This window comes from Cynocephalus volans, chromosome 12 (genome assembly GCF_027409185.1).
Source record: "Cynocephalus volans isolate mCynVol1 chromosome 12, mCynVol1.pri, whole genome shotgun sequence".
Lineage (NCBI taxonomy): Eukaryota > Metazoa > Chordata > Mammalia > Dermoptera > Cynocephalidae > Cynocephalus > Cynocephalus volans.
In genome coordinates this window covers 99614519-99636131 of record NC_084471.1, presented here as the reverse complement: position 1 = coordinate 99636131, position 21613 = coordinate 99614519, and the positions used below count along the sequence as shown (strand labels likewise).

At 37.8% G+C, this 21613-nt stretch overlaps 1 protein-coding gene across 9 annotated transcripts in view; it reads right to left on the bottom strand.

Annotated features, from left to right (window-relative positions):
• Positions 1 to 21613, bottom strand: part of DUSP16 (dual specificity phosphatase 16) — a 78052-nt gene that overhangs the window by 20756 nt on the left and 35683 nt on the right. For 8 of the 9 annotated variants that reach the window (XM_063075615.1, XM_063075613.1, XM_063075611.1 and 5 more), the window contains 2 exons: positions 17336 to 17912; positions 16192 to 16330 (listed from right to left, as the gene is read on the bottom strand). In XM_063075615.1, the coding sequence (XP_062931685.1) occupies positions 16192 to 16330; positions 17336 to 17563 (367 nt within the window). In that variant the 5' untranslated portion in view covers positions 17564 to 17912. Of the gene's footprint in view, positions 1 to 16191; positions 16331 to 17335; positions 17913 to 19933; positions 20067 to 21613 lie in introns of those variants that run through there. The other variant, XM_063075620.1, reaches the window with a different exon arrangement.

Below are 21613 nucleotides of genomic sequence, written 5' to 3'. Positions count from 1 at the left end.
TTATTACTCAGTAAGTCTGAATTTAGGAACTGAAGAGATCTGAATTATAGGGGATACTTGTAAATTTTTAATACCATTAAATTAAAAAACAATTAGCATTTTAAGTCTTATTAGATGATAGTACAACCCACTTTTACCTCTTTAATTGAGGCTTAAAAAAGACCCTAAAATCTCACTATCTCTCTCTCCTTGAGTTACATTCTATTAGTCTCTCTCCCACTTCAGGAAGCATATAAAATATGCCCTCAGAAACTGCTGCCAGTGCAGAGAGTTGAGAGGGGGAGACAGTCATCTTTTAATGTCCCCTGTATTATGGTCACCTCAAGCGCAATTCAGCTGGATTCCTATCTCTGTTGTCTAGGCTCAGTACAGGGTACACGATGCAGCAAACTAGAATGGGAGGAAGCACTGACAACTATGCCACCTGCAAAATGTAAAAGAGTGCATTCCTGGCCTCTAACCGAAGTGTACCTTTTCTTTTTCTTTCTTTCTTTCTTTTTTTTTTTTTTTTTTAACTCATAACCAATTAAAGTTCTCAAGCTCACTAAAGTTCTCAAGGTAACCTAATGGATAGAAAAGGTGGATCCATTACAGAAATCCCAAATTCCTTTGTGTGACAGGCAGGGCCCTCAGGATCTGTACCTGTACAGTTTCATGGTTTCATTTCTTACTACTTCCAAACATGACCTCCAGCTACACAAAACATTACTTCACACTTCCATGCTGTTCTCTTGTCCAGGAACACCAACCCCACCTCGCCCCATGCATGCACACACAGAGGCCACAGCACACACACCACACAAATACAAGGCCCATGATCATACAGCAGCGAAAGGAACAGCACAAGCTCCTGCACCTGAATTCATGTCCTGGCTTCACTACTTTCTAGTTGTCTGATTTGGTCAAGTTACTTAACCCCTCTAACTCTCAGTTTCCTCATCTATAAAATGAGGACAATAATAATAATAAAAAAAAAAAGAGGATAATGATCGTAACCTGCCTCACAGAGTTATTGAGAGGATTAACTAATACATCTAAAGTATTTTGTGCCTGCCACATAGCAAGTATTCAATATGTATCAGTGATTATTATTTCATTACGTAGATCATACATTCAGTACCCAGCATCATCTGTGAGGCCTTCTTCCACCCCTGATCTGCTGCTAATTGTTTAGCTACACCTTGTTTGGATTCACTTGAGACACAAAATGAAAAAAGCAGTGCTTCTAAGGTTACACTTCCCAAAGATGCTTCAGAGCACTGGCGTCCTGCAAGAAGCTGATAGATGGGATACTGGTACAAAAAGTAAGAGAAATAACTGCATATCATATCTCCCTGGGAGAGTCACAGCACATATTAGAATACTAAAGGCTCCGAAAAGTATCTTCAGAGAAACTGGTTTAAGTCAAATAAGTTTCCCCACGTTTGCAGAAACTGATTTGACCATGGAATTCCCCCTAAAAATCTATTAACAGCTAGTGGAATTCACACTTCCAGAAATGCTAGACTAGAGCCACTGCAACTACTGAAATAGAGTCAATTAGAATTCTTACACCTACAAGAATAACCCACAGACAATCTCAAAGGGGTGCTATGATTTGAAGGTGTCCTCCAAATTTCATGTGCTGGAAACTTAATCCCCAAATTCATATGGTGACTGGAGGTGGGGTCAGTGGGAGGTAATTAGGATTAGATAAGTTTGTCAGGGTGGGTCTCCCATGATGGGATGGTGGCTTTATAAAGGAAGAGAGACCTGAGCCGGCACATTCTTGCTCTCTTCACCATGTGATGCCCCCACCATGTTATGACGCATCAAGAAGGCCCTAACCAGATGCCAGCACCATGCTCTTGAACATCCCAGCCTCCAGACTGTAAAGAAAAAAATTTCTTTGTATTGTATTCTGTTATAGCAACAGAAAATGGACTAAGACAAGGGATCAGACAATTTTGGTATATGACGGCACACTGTTTAGGATTTATAATTTTGTTTCCATTACTGTTTTGTTCCTTTTCAGCCTCTTTAAGCATATAACAGTTATTATTTAAAGTGAAGTGTTTTTTCCCGTTTTTTTTTTTTTTTTGCAAGTCCCAAGGTAGTTCTTGTAACAGTAAATGTTAAAGATTCTCATCATTCTTCACTTATCTTACACACTATCCAACATAATAACATTTTTAGTGATGGGTACTATTTTGATTATAATTTAATTGTATTACTTTAAATTTTAGCTTCTATTAACTCATATGGTTCTGGTATTTCTCTAAAAAGCTGTTTTCATATATTTTTCTATTCTCACTCCAAAATAGTTCATGGGATGGTCTGTCATTTAAATCCAACAAAGCAAATTTCAATAATGTTCTCAGAGAAAGAGAAAGCAAAGAATATAAGGAAACTTCACTTGAATTCCATTTTAAATTTATAAGTCATCATAAATAATATAAGTAATCATAAAATGTACTGAACTAGTACCTTGTGACAAGCATTGCTCTCAGCACTTTATAAGTATTTACTCAGTAATATCTACAATTACCCTATGAGGTTGGTGCTATTACTATTCCCATTTACAGATAAGAAAATAGAGGCTCAGAATCACATTGTGTAAAAACTGGCAGAGCCACGATACAAATCTACTTCTCTAAATCCTATGGAGTTAACTTCAAACTCTCCCTTGGATAAAGGGAGAATCTTGCTGATATTTGTGGTGTCCTGGCCTCACCAGCTGTGACCCGCCAGTTCTCAGTACCAGGCAAAAAACAGCCGTGTCCCTCTCTCAAGCTGACAAAAGAGCCTTGCTTCCCCAAAGCTATATGGCTCAAAAGCTTCAATGAAAGAAAAGAATGGGACAGAAATCTGACATGACCAGGAGATATGAGATTCTTTAAATGCACTTCATATGAAACTAATAACAAAGTTTACAGAAAAACTAGTTGAAATGTAAATATCGTCACTGGTCTGCTCATGATCACAGTTTGCACATTGGAAATGATGCTGAAGCTCTGTTGAGGCTTTCAGCCCATCCTCCACAGAACAAATTCAGAGGGGTACAATTCTGCAATAATCATAAGCTGAACCAGTCAGCCTGGCCGTTCGAGGCCCAGCTCTATGGTTAATTAGTACAGGGATCCTAAATCACCTTAACTTTGGTGGACTTTAAAAGTGAGTGTGGCTCTAGAAAATACAAAGACAGAGAACAGAAACAAATAAGAGAAAGAAACCACTGTTCAGCCTCAAAACAAAAAAGCCAAACAAAAATAGCAACACACTGTAAAACACATTATAAAACAAACCCCCAATCTCTTCTAACCAATCTTTTCAAATAATATCTAGCACAAACCCGAATAGCTGAATCTTTTAAAATATTTAACAGATTTCATTGAAATCAGATCATTTAGTGCTCAGTCTGGCTTGAAAAGTCCCAAACTGTGGCTTCCAGTCATTTCCAGAAAACACTACTTCAGCCAAAGAGTACATTTCCCTGATCTTTATCTATGACAATGTTCCACTCCGTTGACATCCTCCTTCATTGACAGTTTTTTCCATTCACTGACCTTTCATTCACTGTTGTACTCAGTGACTCCAGTTTCATTTCATTAATTAACAACAGATGAGACACTGCTTGATTTCCCCTGAACCCTTTAAAAGCCATCTGTGGCCTCACCAGCAACTCAGCTTTAAGAGTTTAAAATGTCCCTCTTCCTTTCATAGTTCTCTTATAAACGAGATCTACAGCAGAAGAAAATTACAATTTATGTGAACTTACTGTTACAAATACATTGTCTTATCTGCCTTAGTCGTAACTCTCTGCTGTCCCATAGATTCCAAGTTTGATTCCATTACAAGAAGACTTAACATCACTTCATTATCCTCCTTTGTTTACTGCAAGAAGCGATACTGAAAAACTGATAAGCTTCTTGTAAAAGTTTTCACATGTTTTTTAAAGATGTTCAAGGATCTGACTCATGTTCAATCTTGTCAAGTATCTCCTATTCCTAAACTGTATGTTGTTTATCATCTGGGAATGTTCAAAATAGAAAGCCACAGTAACCTGATGTGCTTCCCTAACACAGACCTGAATCTAAGAATGGTTCTATCTGCTATTCCTCCTTACTCTAGAGGAGGAAGGAAGGCACATATGCAGACACCTCAGGCCTGTGGAGAAATGGGGATGAGAAGGCTGGCAGACAGAGACATGTCTCGGCCTTTACAGATTTGGGTGGACAGACAGATGGTAATGCTGAAATCCATGTTTCTGTTTGACAGTATTCCAAAAATTCCAAATAACGCATGTTGTTAAATAAAAATAAAATTTAAAAAAACCCACCTTACTCTGAACAGAGAAGACATTTGGTATAGCTTCAAAGGCATTCATAATTTATATATCACTTTATTCTAATTCAGCCAAGAAAAACATCTTCCCTTAACAGCACCTCCCTCACAATTCCAATCATAAACACTACTTTCTGTAAAAGCTGATGTGAACCACCATTCCATTTTTGAGAAAAAAACCTGCCAAGTAAAATAAAGTACATATAACAACTCCACTAAACAATTCCAGTCACTTTTTCTCTCCCCTATGACCCATGCAATAAAGTTATGTATTGTGATGTATTTTCTTAAAATCAAAGTTTATCTAATAAACAAAAGTAGCACTTTACTACAGCTTAGTGACATTCTTAAAAATTTTTTAAGCTTCACATACGAAAAATAGATCCCCATCCTTTTAGTCAAACTAGAGATAAATGTCAATTCAATTATTTCGGAGACAGTTCCCTGCAAGGAGAGACAGAAGACTTTTCCACTTATGCTTTCATTCAAGTAGGCAGCAAGTCATTAGAGCCTTATTAATGACAGAGCTGCCCAGACTGGGAGGGCAGAATGAAAGAAAACTCCCCCTGCCTCATACTGTGAACAGATTCCATAGCTATACACAGAAACAAAAATTTATATAAAGCTCTACTTGATGGAAGACATTTTCCTAAAGTCACATGGAAAGTTAACTTTTTATTCTAAGTCATTTTTATATAGTCCATATGGTTTCATAAGTTTTTAAACATAGTTCTCTATATAGTTTAATCCTTTTGTAAAACAAAGTCTTTTTATGACATAAACACAATCCCTTCATTTACTTATTTTATTTTTGGCAGCTGGCCAGTGCAGGGATCCAAACCCTTGACTTTAGTGTTACCAGCACCATGCACTCTAAAGTGAGCTAACCAGCAAGCCCCCATTTACTTATTTTAGAATGTATGTGAAAGACGGGAGTACACCTGCACCTGTAGAGAACAGTTCTCTCCATACTGAAAATAAAATCTGTTGCTTTACTATTACACAAAGAAGTCAATCTTAATATGAAAAACTGAAAATAATGAAAATGTATTTCTCACAATAAAGTATTCTAATTGCTCTTAAGAGTAATTCTTTTGTGTCTTTGTCTGAAGTGACTGATTCAGGCAACTTTGTTATCTAGACACTCAAAAACAGACTCAAATACAGTATAGTTATAATTCTTCCTGGGTCACACTGTATATATGGAGAGTCTAAACTAGTTGAAGACAAGGAAAAGAAAAATATAGGTAGCATAATTTTGTAACCCTAAGGAAAGCAAACAAAAATATGTAACTGTAATTTTTCAATGTAGATATGTTGGTCTGGGTAAGCCAAGACACACAGGTTTGATAAATAATTTTGGGGAGGGTAAAGAGCATGGCTTACTTTTCACATCAATAGCATTCCATTTCTTAAACAGCCAGCTCTCCATTGAGCAGCACTGAATCAATGAACAGCACTGAAGAGAAAAATCCCAAATAATCCAAAGCATTACTTTTAAACTCTTATTCCATCCACCCCATAACTGCTGGAGCATAGACCAAGAGGAAAGTGGACAGATATGCATTTCTCTAGAGACCCTTCAGGAAGCCTGACAAGTAGCCTACATCTTACAAAACTTGTCTTACAAATGACACCTCCAAAAAAGCTCAGCCTATATTAAACAACTCCATCAGCTGGGACAGATGGGAAATTCTGTATAATCTATTTTCATTATCATACACACAACAAATGAGTTAAAGATTTTCAAAGTACTGCCATAAAAATCACTAAACACTAAAATAGGTCAACTTGTAACATCTCATGATTCATAATGTCTAGATCTTATTATTCCTCAGGATAATGTTATCTAAATCAATTCAGTTGGCAAAATTCAGGAATGTTGTTTAAGAAAGAGTTCTCAGAAGATGTACGCTGACAGCTACTTTACTGATCTTTCAAAACTGGCAGTACATAACTATGCCCAGAAACTCCTCTTAAAACACACACACAGCCAGGACTCTTCATAAATGCCCTCAAACAAACACAGATTGTTCTAAAGAGCGCAACCAGAATAACCAATCAAAAGGAAAACAGCCAGAATCTACCACTTGGCTGAATAAAATTAACAAGCTGTGTCAGCAGGAGAGGCATATTCACAGAGGCAACCTGACTGGTCCCTCAGTATCTTTAAGATATGAACAGTATCCTGGGCCTTCCCAAGAAGGGAAAATTTAGAAGGACTTTACTTCCATCAACATGGAAGAAGGAGGTTATAAAGATCACAGCTGCTCATTTTCACCTGAAAACCAGATTTCTCTGTTTGTACTTCTGGGCTTAATGTCTCCAACTCCAATCTAACATTTTCAGCCTCCTTTGGTCATTTCCACTTGAAAGACCTACTGACATGACACTTTGAAAATAAATTCAAAGCCAAAATCTCCCTCTTTCCTCCTGCCTCCCTGTTCACGTTACACCATTCCCCCAGCCATCTCAGCAGCACTCAGTTGGTACACCAGCGCACTGAGTTTTCCTCACAGTGAGTCTTCTGTCTCTGCCTTCTATTCTTTTATCACTATCCCAGTCTAGTAACTCATGCTCAGATAAATTCAGTATCAGCTCTTTCTCATCCAATTGTCCTTTTATTCCAACTCGTTTCCACTCTGCTGCCAGATTAAGCATTCTAAAACAAAGTGTTGATGTTATTCTCTGCTTCCAAATACCCAAAAAATAAAATCCAAAATTCTGAGCCAGACATTCAAGACCCTTCATAAACTAATCCCAATCTAACATCCAGTCTAATTTCCCCTACCACCACCCTACATTTACCAGGCAAATTAGTCTTCTTACTGTTTTCCTAACACACCTATGCTTGCTCCCATCTCTAGGCCTTTGACAATTTAGTCTTTCCAATCCATTCATTGTTTCCTTCCAAACCATAGGCAAGAACAAGTAACATCTCTTCTATAGCAGTATATTCCAAATTTTTTTTACTATAATCAACAAAACACATTTTACATAAAAATCCTCTGAACACCTACACATATCACCACTGAAACAAAAGTTTCACAATACAATCTTCCCTTACTACGTGAAATACTGATAGTTTCAATTCTATTCTGTTTGATTAAAAAAAAAAATTTTCCCTGACCAGTGTATCTAGATATGCTTTTACCAACTTACCAATTGTTTGGCAGTATTTACCACTGACCTTTGTGTTTGTGTGTGCGTTGTGACCCGTCTTATTTCTCCAGCTATAATACCTTGTGAACTGCCTGTGGATAAGAACTAATGTCTTATACTCCTTTGTACTCACTTCAGCATTTAGGATAGTACCTAACACATAATTAGAATTCAATAAATGTTTACTGAATCCTTCCTTGTTACAATGAATAGTTGTTGATGGACATAAGTCTTGTATATTTTTGGTGTTCAAAAGGATTTCCTGATTCCATTCAAAGCCAAAAGCTGTGCTGACGTGGGTGGGGGCACAAACTCTGCTTCCTATTCCTAGACCACAATGCCCCAGAAGACTCTCAGGGTGAGACAAGTGGCACAGGGCAAGAAAAACATTTTTCTGCTACTAAAGGAAAAAACGTAGGGTGAATGCCATTTTGGTTATCCAAAAGCAACAATGAATCCTTACTGTGCTTCTGCCATATCCAAGTAACTTTATATGAAAGATGGAGAAGAAAATTTTCTGATGCCTCTAAATGGCTCAGAACTACGTATTGGTGTGGAGAGTCCAGTAATAACCTCTATGACTCAGGGAATCAGGACACATCCCTTAGGAAACCAATTAGATACCAACTACAATTATATCCCAGATGATGGTGAAGTGGCTATTGTATGTTTCTACAGTGATCATCAGGGGACACAATGAAATGAGATTATCAATTAGGGCAACTCTATCAGTCGAGAGGAAAAAGGAATACAAGCCTGGTCTCTGGAGAATGACTCAAGAACCAAAACTGGCTAACTTGTAAACTGTCCATGAATCACTATACAACTCATTTCTCAGGCCATTCTATGTGAAGCTCAAAGCTTTCTAACCTACCCTGTAGCAGGCTCTGCCATAAGACCATTTCTGTGTATTCCACTCTATCAACAGTCCTCCTCTTTGGCCAACTCCACAGTTTCACAGGTGACTTCACAGAGCAGTGAGGAAGAATGGGATATCTGTTCTATCTACACTAGAAACCACTGGGACCTACACATAGCTTCAAAAAACATTTAATGAGCACCTACTGTGAGCTGGACACAGTGCTAGGCAGTGGTAACCAACACAGAGGCCTTCTCTGGAGTTGACAGTTTCATGGGACAAACTTTAACTGCATAATTAGATGAATAATTAACTAATTATGGTAGGTGGCCAAAGGAGTGTGGAAACCGACTTTGCCTGACAGCTAGGGAAGGCTTGACAACTACATCAAATCCAACAGGAGACATCTAGGTGAGTGGGAGAGGAAGAGACCCCAAGGCACAGGAGAGAACCTCTTTGAAAGCCCAGGGGACATGATGCTATAGGTTTAGAGCAACTAGGATAATGCCTAAAGAGCTGAAACAGAAAAAGAAAAACACTGAGGACTTAAAGTGGAATTAGATGAAGTTAGAGAGGTAGGTAGAAGCCAGCCACTGTAGAGCTCTTTGAGTCAGTTAAGGATTCTGTAGTTTATCTTAAGAGTATTGACGCATATTAAACTGTGAAGTGATATGACCTGGATTGCTTTAAAAATGCAAAATAAATATATATATAAATATTTATTATATAAATAACTTTGGCTGCAGTGTGATCAATGGATTGGAAGGTAGCAAGACAGAGGATGTGAGGAGACCAGTTAAGAGGCTTCTGGAGCAATCCTGAGGGAGGGATGGTATTGGCTTGACTTAGTTGGTAGCAAAAGAGGAACAGAAGACCCCACATGTCATCTGACTAAGAGATTACAAGTTTTGCAGCCAAATCTCCAACAGCTCACAATGCCCACTACATCAAAGTACAAATTCTTCCTTCTGATTTCAAGGGCTTGCATAATTTGATCTCATTTCCTCTCAATTCCCGTTTTTCCACTTCACAACAAATCCACTCTGGTCTCCTTATTGCCCTTTAAATCTATGTTCATCCCTGACATTTTTTAATGTTTTCCCCCTCAGAATGCCAAAGAGCATACTCAAGACACTCCCTACCCAAATCTTACTCATCTTTCAAGGTTTGTTTAAAATTCCATTGCTGTATTCAAGTCTTCCCCAGCTTCTGCAGGCTGCACTGAATCATCCCTTATCACCATATCACACATTTTACCACATGATCATACGCTTCTCTTTCTGTTTTACCAACTTTAGGCATGTTTCCCCAAATGGACAGCCAGGTTCTCCAAGACAGGGGTGAGCCTTTTGTGTTTCCAGTCCAGGGCACAACACAGAAGCCCATCAAACACTGAGAGGCTGACTGAGTGAAAAGGCTGAAGCATATGCTGGACCTGGCATTTCTCCAGAGTACACAGATGACATGACTGGGACAAGGGAAGACTGATTTCACTGCTGTCATCTAGGGTGCTTTGACTGGCTTGTGCAAAATATCAGGATGAGGAATTATCTTTAGTCAGCTCTGTAGCCCATTTTTTTTCAAAAGACGCAGTCTCAGGTATTACATCTTAGCCACTAGTAGGTGGGAACTGACATAACTGGCTGTCCACACTAGCAGGCAGCAATTGAAGAAAAGATGATCCAATGTGGATAACCTCATGCAAACTAAGACTCAGAGGCAAAGCCAGCAAATACATGGCAACCAGTGAGCAAAACAGCACCATTTCCCCTCAGCTTTCCTGAGGTATGATTGACATAAACTGTATATATTTAAAATGTACAACATGATGATTTGGTATACCTATATGCTGTGAAATGATTACATCTCACAAAGCTACTTTTTTTGTGTTATGAGAACACTTACAATCCACTTTCTCAGCAAATTTTAAGTATATAATACATTATTATTAACTATAATCACCATGCTGTACATTAGGTCTCCAGAACTTATTCAACTTATGTCTGAAAGTTTATAACCTTTAACCAGTTTACACATTACCCCCACCCTCCAGCCCTTAGTAACTAATCACCATTCTACTCTGTTTCTATGAGTCTGAGTTTTTTAGATTGCACATGAGATACCAAGCAGTATTCGTCTTTCTGTGTCTGGCTTATTTCACTTACCATAATGTCCTCCAGGTTCACCCATGTTGTCACAAATTATAGGATTTCCTTCTTTTTCAAGGCTGAATAATATTCCTCTGTGTGTGTGTGTGTATGTGTATGTGTGTATACAGCACCTACTTTTAGTCCATTGTTTGTAGACAGCCAATTCCTGAATAACTGTAATACTTTTACTGAAATACATTAATCTCAATCTCTTTTACCAAATGCTACAGGTTTTGAAATGGAATGACTGAATATTTCCCTTCTGTAAACAAAGGAATAGAAGAAATGCCAAATTAGATAATAGAACTGATACTAGTATTAGCATGGACAGAAAAATCTGTAACCAGGAAGATCGGGTTCTATTATACTTCCATTAGGAAGGACAATAATTGATTTCACTAAACCAAAACTACACATTTATTACAGAGAACTGTTGACTGAATCTAGATCCCCATTAAATTAAAAATGTAAAGAGTCAAGTATATTTTGTTCACTCACAGATTTAACTACACATTAGCAAATCTAACTCAAAACAAAGAAATATGTATTTGGCCTTTAACCATAGCAAACATGAATCTAAGACCTTAGCTATGTTCTCAATGTTTATAAAAGCCCTTAGCACTGTACCTAACACTATACCTAAACTGTATAATAAATGGTGTCTTCTATCATTATTTAGAGGTATACTTCAGCACAGAACTAGATTTTTATTTGATGATCATCTGTGGCTAAAATAATTTAATACTTACAAAATTTTTATGTATTTTTATAGATTACTTCATTCCATAAAGTGTGAAGTAAAAATATGACTCTGAAATCCACATAGAGGCTGAGAAAGATATACTGCAAAAAGAGCCTTTCAGGATAAGCCTGATCTGAAATGGGCACCCTTGATTCCCAATCCAGCCTCCTGATGAAATTCCAAAAGACTCTGAAATTACTTGCGGATGTAGGCCTTGGGCACACAATGAGAACAGTGAGAGCTTGGGGGAGTCACTCTTTGGCTCTGTTATTTTCCTCATTTGTAAATGAAAGTGCTGAGTCTGTGATTGTAGGGTTATCCTGTGCCACAAAACTGGACAGAAACGAGTGTTGTGGAATTAATAAACTACTGCAGATTCCTTTTACTTTTACTCAGGCTACAATAGTGGAGAAAGAGAAGAAAACAATAGAGCAGTATTTTTTTCATCTGTAGGTTGATTTTTATTTCTATTAAATTAACCCATTTATCCTCTTCTGTATGTTAGCCCAAAATAAAAGCCCAAATTCAGTAGTTTTTCTTTTATCTTCTATATTTATTTCCAATCTGGCACTCTTAGAAATAGACAAGGGCAAGTAAAATAAAGTGATACGTAGTGAATAAGTAAAAGCCAAGAAACAAGTTTATTTTTTAGAGAACTAGTTTTCTGAAGGTTAACAAGACCAAAAAAGTTGATCAATAAGTCAATGTTGGCAACTAATTATTTTGTTTTCTAACTCATAATGATAACAGTCTCTTTTTAAAAAAGACTTGATACAGAGATTTCACATGCTAATATGATCCTCACAATAAGGCAAGAGTTATTATCTCTTTTTAAGAGCTGAAAAAAATCAAGATAAGTCATGTTAAATGACTTATCCAAAGTCACCCAGCTATGAGCAGAGACAAAAAAACAGGCTACAGTTTTGACCTCTAGTCCATTGTTCTTTCTGGCTTAACTGGACTGCCTCTATGCAGATATTTGACCACCAAAGGAGTGAAGGCCAGGCATGGCACTGACTTGACCAAAAGACCTGGCAACCTCCTGAGGATATAGATCCTGTGCTAAGAAAGCACTCTTAACTACTCAAACTTAGCTTTTCTTCCCTCCTGCTCTCTTTTCTGATCCTTTCTTTTTTTCTGTCAATATCTAAGGTTTAGCAATAGTGCTAAAGGTTTTTACCAAACCCTAAAAATGGTTGTTAGCTTAGTTTCTCGCAAGCTCTTTCTCTCCTCTTCCCCTCAATTTTAAATTACATCTACAGTGGAAATAGTAGGGACAAGCCCTGGCCATGGTGTAGAGCAAGGCAGCTGCCTTTCTCTTGCTCTACCTTCTATAATTACTGCACCCAGATTACCTATTGCTCCCATTAAGTTGGCCCTCTCTACATCTGTGACTTCCTATTGCAAATTTAAAATATAGTTTATTCTGTGTTAATAGTTTTCTACAACTTTAATTATTTCAATATATTTCAAATACTCATATATACTTTTCTGAAACAGTCTCAATAGAATTAGATTTGGTTCAAATTATTAGGAATCCAAATTTTTTTTAGCCAAATAGGCATTTTCCCTTACAAAAGCCCATCTTAAGTTATAAAGTAATTTTTATGAAATAAACATCACATTCATTCTGTCACTCCATTAATATAAATTAAGTCCTAATTTTAGAGATGGTTGTGGGGAAGATTTGTGGGTCTTTAAACTTGGCTTATTCAATAACTGATTCAAAATTTAAAAAGATGGAAAAAATGATTTTGCTATTACCTACACATCAATAATGATGACAAACTTTCTAAAGGGATACAGGTTCATTTTTTGCTAATGTCAGGCTGCTACAAATAACCAAACAATGTAATGGTTTGGTTTGGTTTGACTTGGTAACTAAGTGACCTACTAATGGCTAAATAGTAGAATTTACATTTACATTTTTTTAAATATAAAGATTACTCTGACTGTTCTAAATTAACATGGATTCAAGGATCGTGTATCTTCTTATAAGTGGAGCTAGGTTTCTAAAGTTTTTAGCTCTTTATCAAATATCAGTATTTGAGGACCACACAAAATTAGCATTGTTTAACTGCAGCAGTATTTTTATTAGATTTTATTATCTATTTGGATAGATAAGAGAGTTTTCATATTAGATAATTTTCCCAAAGCAACTATATGTTTGCTTTATCTGAACAAATAATCATTTATTTCAAAACAATCTCAAGTTTTCTCTACACTTCCAGATTTCATTGCTGTTTAACACAATTCCACATTCTAAACTGAAAATCATATGAAATATAAATGATAAAATGTATAAAACCTACATGTGAGCTAATTTATATATAAAACATTTATTGAAAACTTAAGAACTGCCAGGTCTCAAGGGGAACACAAAGATGAACAAGACCCATTCCCTATTGAAGAACTTAGCCTGTTGCATTCCAGTATAGTTTCCCCAAACCCCATCCCCCTTTCCTTCAGTAATCTTTGATTTTTTATGTCCATGTAACTAGGCCCTCCAAGTAAATTTGGGTCTCCTATTGTTTGAGGAAAAGAGCTCATTAAGATGCTATTGCTAGCCAAGCAGATCGCAAATGCTCTCACCACAAAGAAATGATAAATTTTTGTGATGACAGATATACTAGTTACCCTGATTTGATCATCACACATTGTATATATGTATTGAAATATAACTATGTACCCTATAAATATGTACAATCAATACGTGTCACTTAAAAAATTAATTAATTTTACAAAAAGATACTGCTATCAATTTCTTGAGGAATCCTCTCACTTCCGTTCTTCAAAGTCATTCTTCTCTGGGTAAAGTAGCCCTGAGAATGTGAGCAGAATTTGGGCCGCAAATCTCCACTTCCATATTTAATGGCCATGAAAACTACATCACATATTTGATGCTTTCTTCCTTTCTCAAGGTGGCTGAAAGTTTTAAACTGATGGAGAAATTACTCCAAGAAACCACTCTGTCTTTCTGTTATCATATTCACACAAGGCTGACAAAAATCTCTAACTGCAGAAAGCCACAGGGGCAGTTTCTAGTGAAAATCGTCTCCAGAGACCTTGTGATTTACAGTAGCCCCTGTGAGAAACTAGTGTGCTTTTCCACAGTCAGTTATTTCTCCCCAAGCAAAATATTTAAGAAACTTTTGTCGATATGTCCTTCTATCCCGTGTCCTTGGCACATCCTCTGAGCAGCTGGACCTTGGCCAAAAAAAACCAGGTTCCTAAGAATTGATGGCCATACCTTCCCCAACTTTTTTTTCCCACTTACCTCAATTTCCTATCTATCCTGAGGAACAGATTCATTAACCAACAGAATTCCCAATTGCTCAGAAGCTTTTGGATGATTAGGGAGGCTTTTAACTATCTAGAATCCTCTCACGTGTCAGAAGAGATCTGGCCATTCAAAAACTCCCAAAGATTGCAACTCAGACCTGAAGCCATCCTTTAAATAAAAGAAACACAGATTCTACAGGTGTATGGGCATATGGTACTATTACATTCAGTGTGGATCTTAGCACTGCTTCAATGGACTTTCATTTAGGTTAAGAAACATTTCCTGTGTGAAGTCAGGATGTCAGAGTGTTCTGACTCAGTGTATCATACCACGTGTCCCTAGAGTTGATCTAGCTGATCAGAGTAAGTCCTTTTTCTTCCTTATTGCCCAGTGAGTGCCCCTCCCAAAGCTACACATGATTGATAGAACCTTCCCAGGTAACAAAGGGATGCTCTTTGATAAAGGGGGTAAAGGGCATACAAGTAGCTAAAACACCTGTGCCAGAAACTCAAAATGAACTAATTCCTCTATGGGGGTGTCTGCTTGGCCAAGCTGTCAAGTCAGAGGCCCTCACAGGGGAAAAAAAAATGTATCTAACAAGAGCAGGGTGGGATAACCACACATCTTGGTATACAGCCTCTAAGAAACCCCCTGATCCCATTATAGGATTCCAAGGTAAAGTCCCTAACAGTGGCTACAAGAAGCATCAGTTTCTAAACTCACCAAATTAATAAAATGGAACTCCAATAATAGTTGTTGTATTAAGCACACAGACACCCAGTAAAAAGAATGTATCTATCAACACAGACAGAACCTAATACAGTTGACCCTGGAACAACATGGGTGTTAGGAGCATCTACCACTGTGGCTGAATCTGACAACAGCTTTATGTTAACGTTACTGTGCACTGTCAACTATATTCTTGGTCCAGTAAGACAGTGCAAGTGAAAGGACTTTAGTAACCTCTGCAAAACAGAGGAAGCAAAGGATGAACAGTCTGCTTTGCAATTTGATGAGACAGACCTCCCACAATGGGAGGTCTACCTTCAGGAAAGATATAAGATATTTCGTCCTTCCCATGTACTTTATAAAATCATCTGCTTGCTTAGCATTTACAAGTGGAGACTTTTTTCTCGGTGGTAAAAATGAAACAAATAAAAATACACGAGTGAATAAGTTTTAAAATAGTCCTCCTAAATTATTAGAAGAAACATTTTGTTTGTACATGTTCTCTCCCTATTTCATTGTTCATAATGCCCAGAAAAGAGACCTTATCTCTGGAGTCCAATTTAAATATAAATGTTTAATAAGAGTTTCATACTGGTCTTGTTCTTGCCACAGGAGCGGGAACTAATAGCAGGAGCAGAGATGTAGATCATTTGGTGCTCTTATATCACCAACAAATGGAAAAGTCCTTGGACGTAAGCAGCTGGCTTTGAGCTCTCTATATGGGCAAACAGATCTATGTGGCACTTCTAGCCAATAAACCCCGAGTGAAGAGGCAATGTTGAAGAATGATAACACTCAAGTTAAACAGAACAGTTACATCAATCAAAAAATGAATCATTTTACACATCAAAGTTGTGATGATCTACTGCACTTTGAGCTCACTGTGAAATACTGCTTACTCATATGGCTCAATGAGATTTCAAGTCCTGTTAACAAGCCTTACCTGCAAGTAGGTGAACAGAATTGAAGCTCTTCTCCAGTTTATCCAGAAGTACAGTGAGAAAACAGTCTGAGGACAGAGAGGCAACATCTTGGGAGCTTTGATCGTAAACTACAACCTTCTGACTGCAATCAATGTCAACCTGAAATGCAAATATGAGGCTTGTTAGGAAGGAAGATGAGAAAAATAATCTCATAAACTACTGGTTGAGTAGGATCTCACATTTATTGACACTGACGCACACAGTTGCTTCCTGTTTTCAATTAATAATTTGAATAAAAATGAGATGTGGTCAGTTTACTGGATATATGGCATACAAATGGTTTAAATGCTTATAAAAATCAACTTTTAAAAGGGAAAACTGATGCTACTTCTGTGCAGATGTGCTCAAAACCCCCTGGTTTTAAATCCATGACTCTATGAAAAGGTAAAATTCATAAACCAAATAATATGCAAAATAAACATAACCCTTGACCTAAAGAAACACTCTTTTTTTTGGTAGCTGACTGGTATGGGGAACTGAACCCCTGACCTTGGGGTTACAAGGCTGTGCTCTAACCAGCTGAGCTAACCGGCCAGCCCTAAAGAAACATTCTAAAAAAAGGTTTCTACATAACAACAAAGAAATCAGTTATTTATTAAAATTAAAACACAAGCTCATTTTTATTACTGAAGAAAAGAAGTAGCCTTTCCCACCACACAGATAAAATGTTGGTATCCCAGGAATAACTTTCCTTGAAGATAATATCCTTAAGTATTGACCAGTGTTACTACATATAAAAAGCACTTCTAATAATACTTCCAACATTTCCTTCCAAAGCACTTGGAAGAATAACTTTCCTTTCAGTAAATTTGTAAATAATATAAAATAATGGTTAAATTGATAAACAACTTTAGCAAGCCATTAATAGGAAAACATAGCACTTGTCCAAATTAAAGCAAGTTAACTCTTCTGTATAGTTCAGAAATATTTTTAAGTGTGACAATATGGTTAGTAAATTATTTTGAAGTACCACAAGGTACAAAAATTTTAAAAGCAGACAAAACTTCAAATTATTTTCTCCACTTAAAAATGAAACTTGAACTAAAATTATTCCCCATTTGGTGTGTCCATTTATTTTGAAAAGGCAAAAAAGAAAGCATTTACCTTATGTTTTGCCGAATGCTGGATGAGTTCTGTAATTAACACTTTGTCCTGTTGCAACCTTCGTTTCATAAGCTTGGAGCAGTTGATATTAATGGCTTCCAAAATGTGGGATGTATTGTATTCCACAAATGGCCGGCTATCAATTAGCAGCACTTTTTCCGTTCCACTTTCCAGCAGAGCCACCAGCCTCTCAGTAACAATTTGAGTTCCAATCATCTCATGGGCCATGACAACAATAAGTCCTCTTTAATTTGCCACGATGATGTAATGGTGGTGTGCTCAAAGGCTCAGCCACTCTATTGTACTAAAAATGTATGAGGTCAGGGTGGTGGTGACTGGCAAAAGGAGAGTTAAACCCATTTTCAGCAAGAGCCCTCCAAGTGAATGTCTCTTTCTCTTTCCCGTTGATGTGCTCTTGCAAAGGACTCCTTCCACAAAGCAGCTCCTCACATTTGATTCATAAAGAGATGACTGGAATAACCATTCCACAACAAAAGATGCTTTGGGGCAGCCAGCACATTACATCATTCTTTACCTTTGCTCCCTTGCTCCAACAGCTTTACGCTGGACTGAAAGCCTACATGAAGAGAGAAAGACAGAAAACAAAACATGGGGTCAAAAAAGAAGAAAGAGCATCAGATTAGAGAGTGTATGACTCATAATATTTACTCCATTAATCTAATTCCATACTTGATGCACTGTTTCATTTGAACAAACAAAAAGGACAAATAGGTATGGCTTCAGAAAAATGTGCTAGCGACAATTCAATTTCACCTCAAATGTAGAAACTCAAAGAAAACAATACACAATCACGAATTATAGTCCCCCAGAACTAAATGACTTGCACTATGAAATTTAAAAGGCTATAAAAAGCTGCTTAAAATACTATTATTCCAAATGGTTTCCTCCATTTGCTTATTTCTTGCAACAGCACAAAGAACAGCAGCCTAGGACCAGGTTAGCAATCTCATATTATCAAGACAAAAAATCTCTTCTGATGGCTTGAGAATTATTGTGATAAATGGGTAAGAGTGTGTGCGTGCCCACGCACAAGTACACACCAGGACTAGGGCACACACAGCAGCCCCTTTAAATTGCCCTCGAGGAGGAGAAAAGAGGCAGGAAAACAGTAAGTTCTATAAATTTCAGCTACCTTTTAAGAAAGAGAGGGGCAAAAATGGCTGATAATGCTTGTCATAGCAACTGCTGAGCTGATTGCTGGGGGCTTGGGAGTTCCCAGCTCCACCTGAGGCAGTCTCACAGCTATGACCCTGGCCTCTTTCCCATAACCACCCCTCTTACCCCAAGCTCCTTGACCCCTTATAGGCTTACCCTTCTCTTGTGCCTCATTCTTAAGAGAATTACTGACTCCCAGCCTTAGAAAATCTTACTCTTGAACCTGAAACTCTGAGATAGCTACCCCAACATACAGAGCCTTTAAAGTTGGACCCAGTGCCTCCCTGTTCTTGCCAAACTCCTATAACCAACTGTTTCCTAATAAACACTAGTTGGGAGTTTTGTGCCCACAGCCTAGACCTTACCCTGTACCTTCAGTATTCTCAGGTTCCTATTTACCCTGATCCATCTCTGCTTATACAAAATCCTCTACTACACAAAACTAGATGTCTACTGTTGGCATTCAATCTCTAGAGGATACTACATATTTGATGGCAGAAGTTTTGTATTATATTTCTTCCACAGTGCTTTGCACATAAGATGCTCAATTTACACTACTTCCACTACAGTAAGTAAAATTCTCCTTATTCAAAAACAATTTAAGATTCTAAATAAATATTTGGTTAACTGATTTAGGATCAGGATAACAGAGCCTTCAAACATCTTTGGGTCATACTTCCTAATTTTATACTTACAAATTAGAAACTGAAGCATGGAGAAGAAGGAACAGTATATAAAAGAAGTGGCCTTGCCATTTATTTATGATGTAACTTTGGACAAATCATACAACCTCTCTAAATCATTTTCTTCCCCTACAAAAATGTAGATTTAATATTGGCCTTGTCTCCTCACAAATTTATTTAAAATTCATAAGTAAAACAGCAACTATGCATCATACAGAAAAAGGAGAAAAAATGCTCTAAAGATGCCAATGGAACAAGGCAGGCTTGCATCTGGAACTTAAGGACATCACTCAGCAGACAAAAACAGAAGTAATTCCATCCTCCTACAGTCCAGCTGCAACCAAGCTGTGCCCTTTCTCACAGAACCTGACAGACACGGAGTTAGAAGGCACCTGAGAAAGCATTTCATCCACCTCAGATTTTACAAATCAGCTCCAATTCATACATTATCTGTTCATTACTTGTCTTCCAAGAAACAAATTTAATTACATTAATGTATTTATTTTTAATATAGCTTTATGGCAATGAGGTAACAAAAGTCATCTCTACTTTCAACTGATGAAACTAGAGCAGAGAATTTGTCCTAGTCAATCAACTAATAAACTTTTGCAAAGCACCTACCAAGGCTAAGGCATTGAATCAAGTGACAAAGTTCATGGCAATGTAAGTACTATACTCAGATTGTCTGACTAGCAAACCAGAACTTCTACTACTGGGTTACCTTGTTTTCCCTAAGTACCTGTTTCCATAATGGAACTGGACGCGGGAAGAGTAACGTGACTTATCCATGAGGGTGCCTACGTGGCACAGAAAGTGGAAATCCGAGAACAAGAGCAAGTTGATTCCAACAATGACACCAAGTCTCTGAGTCTGATCGGCTCCTCTCAATGATAAAATCAGGATGGGACAAGGCAGTTATCTGGGTTAGCAGATCAAGGGACAAAAGGAGGGAGAAGACAGCGAACATGTAAAAACTGAATTAGAAAGTTCTCATCTTTGCTTCCCACCAGCCAAATCTCATAAGCCCAAAGACAGGCTATGGCAAACAGTTCTTTAGAGCAGAAAACAGTCATTCTTACCCAGAGAAGCAGAGTCAGTACTCAGAGACACAAGAAGACCCTTTTCCTGACCAAGAAAAGGTCTGGTCAAAGTGTCCCTAACATGAGGATGTAATGGAAGTGAAGGGGTGAAAGTGGAGTGAGGGTTAAGTCACACCCTTTCAGGGTGTGCTGAGGCCAGCCAGAGCCCTCCTTTATGCCAAGGTCTGATTTTCTTTTTTTTTTTTTTTTTTTGACCCGGCCGCACTGCGCTCAGCCAGTGAGCAGCGCACCGGCTATCCTTATATAGGATCCGAACCCGTGGGCGGGAGCACTGCTGCGCTCCCAGCGCGGCACTCTCCCAAGTGCACCACGGGGTTGGCCCTACCACTTTGTAAAAATATTTGTTGGTACCTTTTATTTTATTTTATTTTATTTTTTTATTTTTTAAATTTTATTTTGTCGATATACATTGTGGCTGATTATTGCTCCCCATCACCAAAACCTCCCTCCCTTCTCCTTCCCCCCTTCCCCCCAACAATGTCCTTTCTGTTTGCTTGTCGTATCAACTTCAAATAATTGTGGTTGTTATATCTTCTTCCCCCCCCCCCCGGTTTGTGTGTGTGTGTGTGTGTGTGAATTTATATATTAATTTTTAGCTCCCTCCAATTAGTGAGAACATGTGGTATTTCTCTTTCTGTGCCTGACTTGTTTCACTTAATATAATTCTCTCGAGGTCCATCCATGTTGTTGCAAATGGCAGTATTTCATTCGTTTTTATAGCTGAGTAGTATTCCATTGTGTAGATGTACCACATTTTCCGTATCCACTCATCTGATGATGGGCATTTGGGCTGGTTCCAACTCTTGGCTATTGTAAAGAGTGTTGCGATGAACATTGGGGAACAGGTATACCTTCGACTTGATGATTTCCATTCCTCTGGGTATATTCCCAACAGTGGGATGGCTGGGTCGTATGGTAGATCTATTTGCAATTGTTTAAGGAACCTCCATACCATTTTCCATAGAGGCTGCACCATTTTGCAGTCCCACCAACAATGTATGAGAGTTCCTTTTTCTCCGCAGCCTCGCCAGCATTTATCGTTCATAGTCTTTTGGATTTTAGCCATCCTAACTGGGGTTAGATGGTATCTCAATGTGGTTTTGATTTGCATTTCCCGGATGCTGAGTGATGTTGAGCATTTTTTCATATGTCTGTTGGCCATTTGTATATCTTCCTTAGAGAAATGCCTACTTAGCTCTTTTGCCCATTTTTTAATTGGGTTGCTTGTTTTCTTCTTGTAAAGTTGTTTGAGTTCCTTATATATTCTGGATATTAATCCTTTGTCAGATGTATATTTTGCAAATATTTTCTCCCACTCT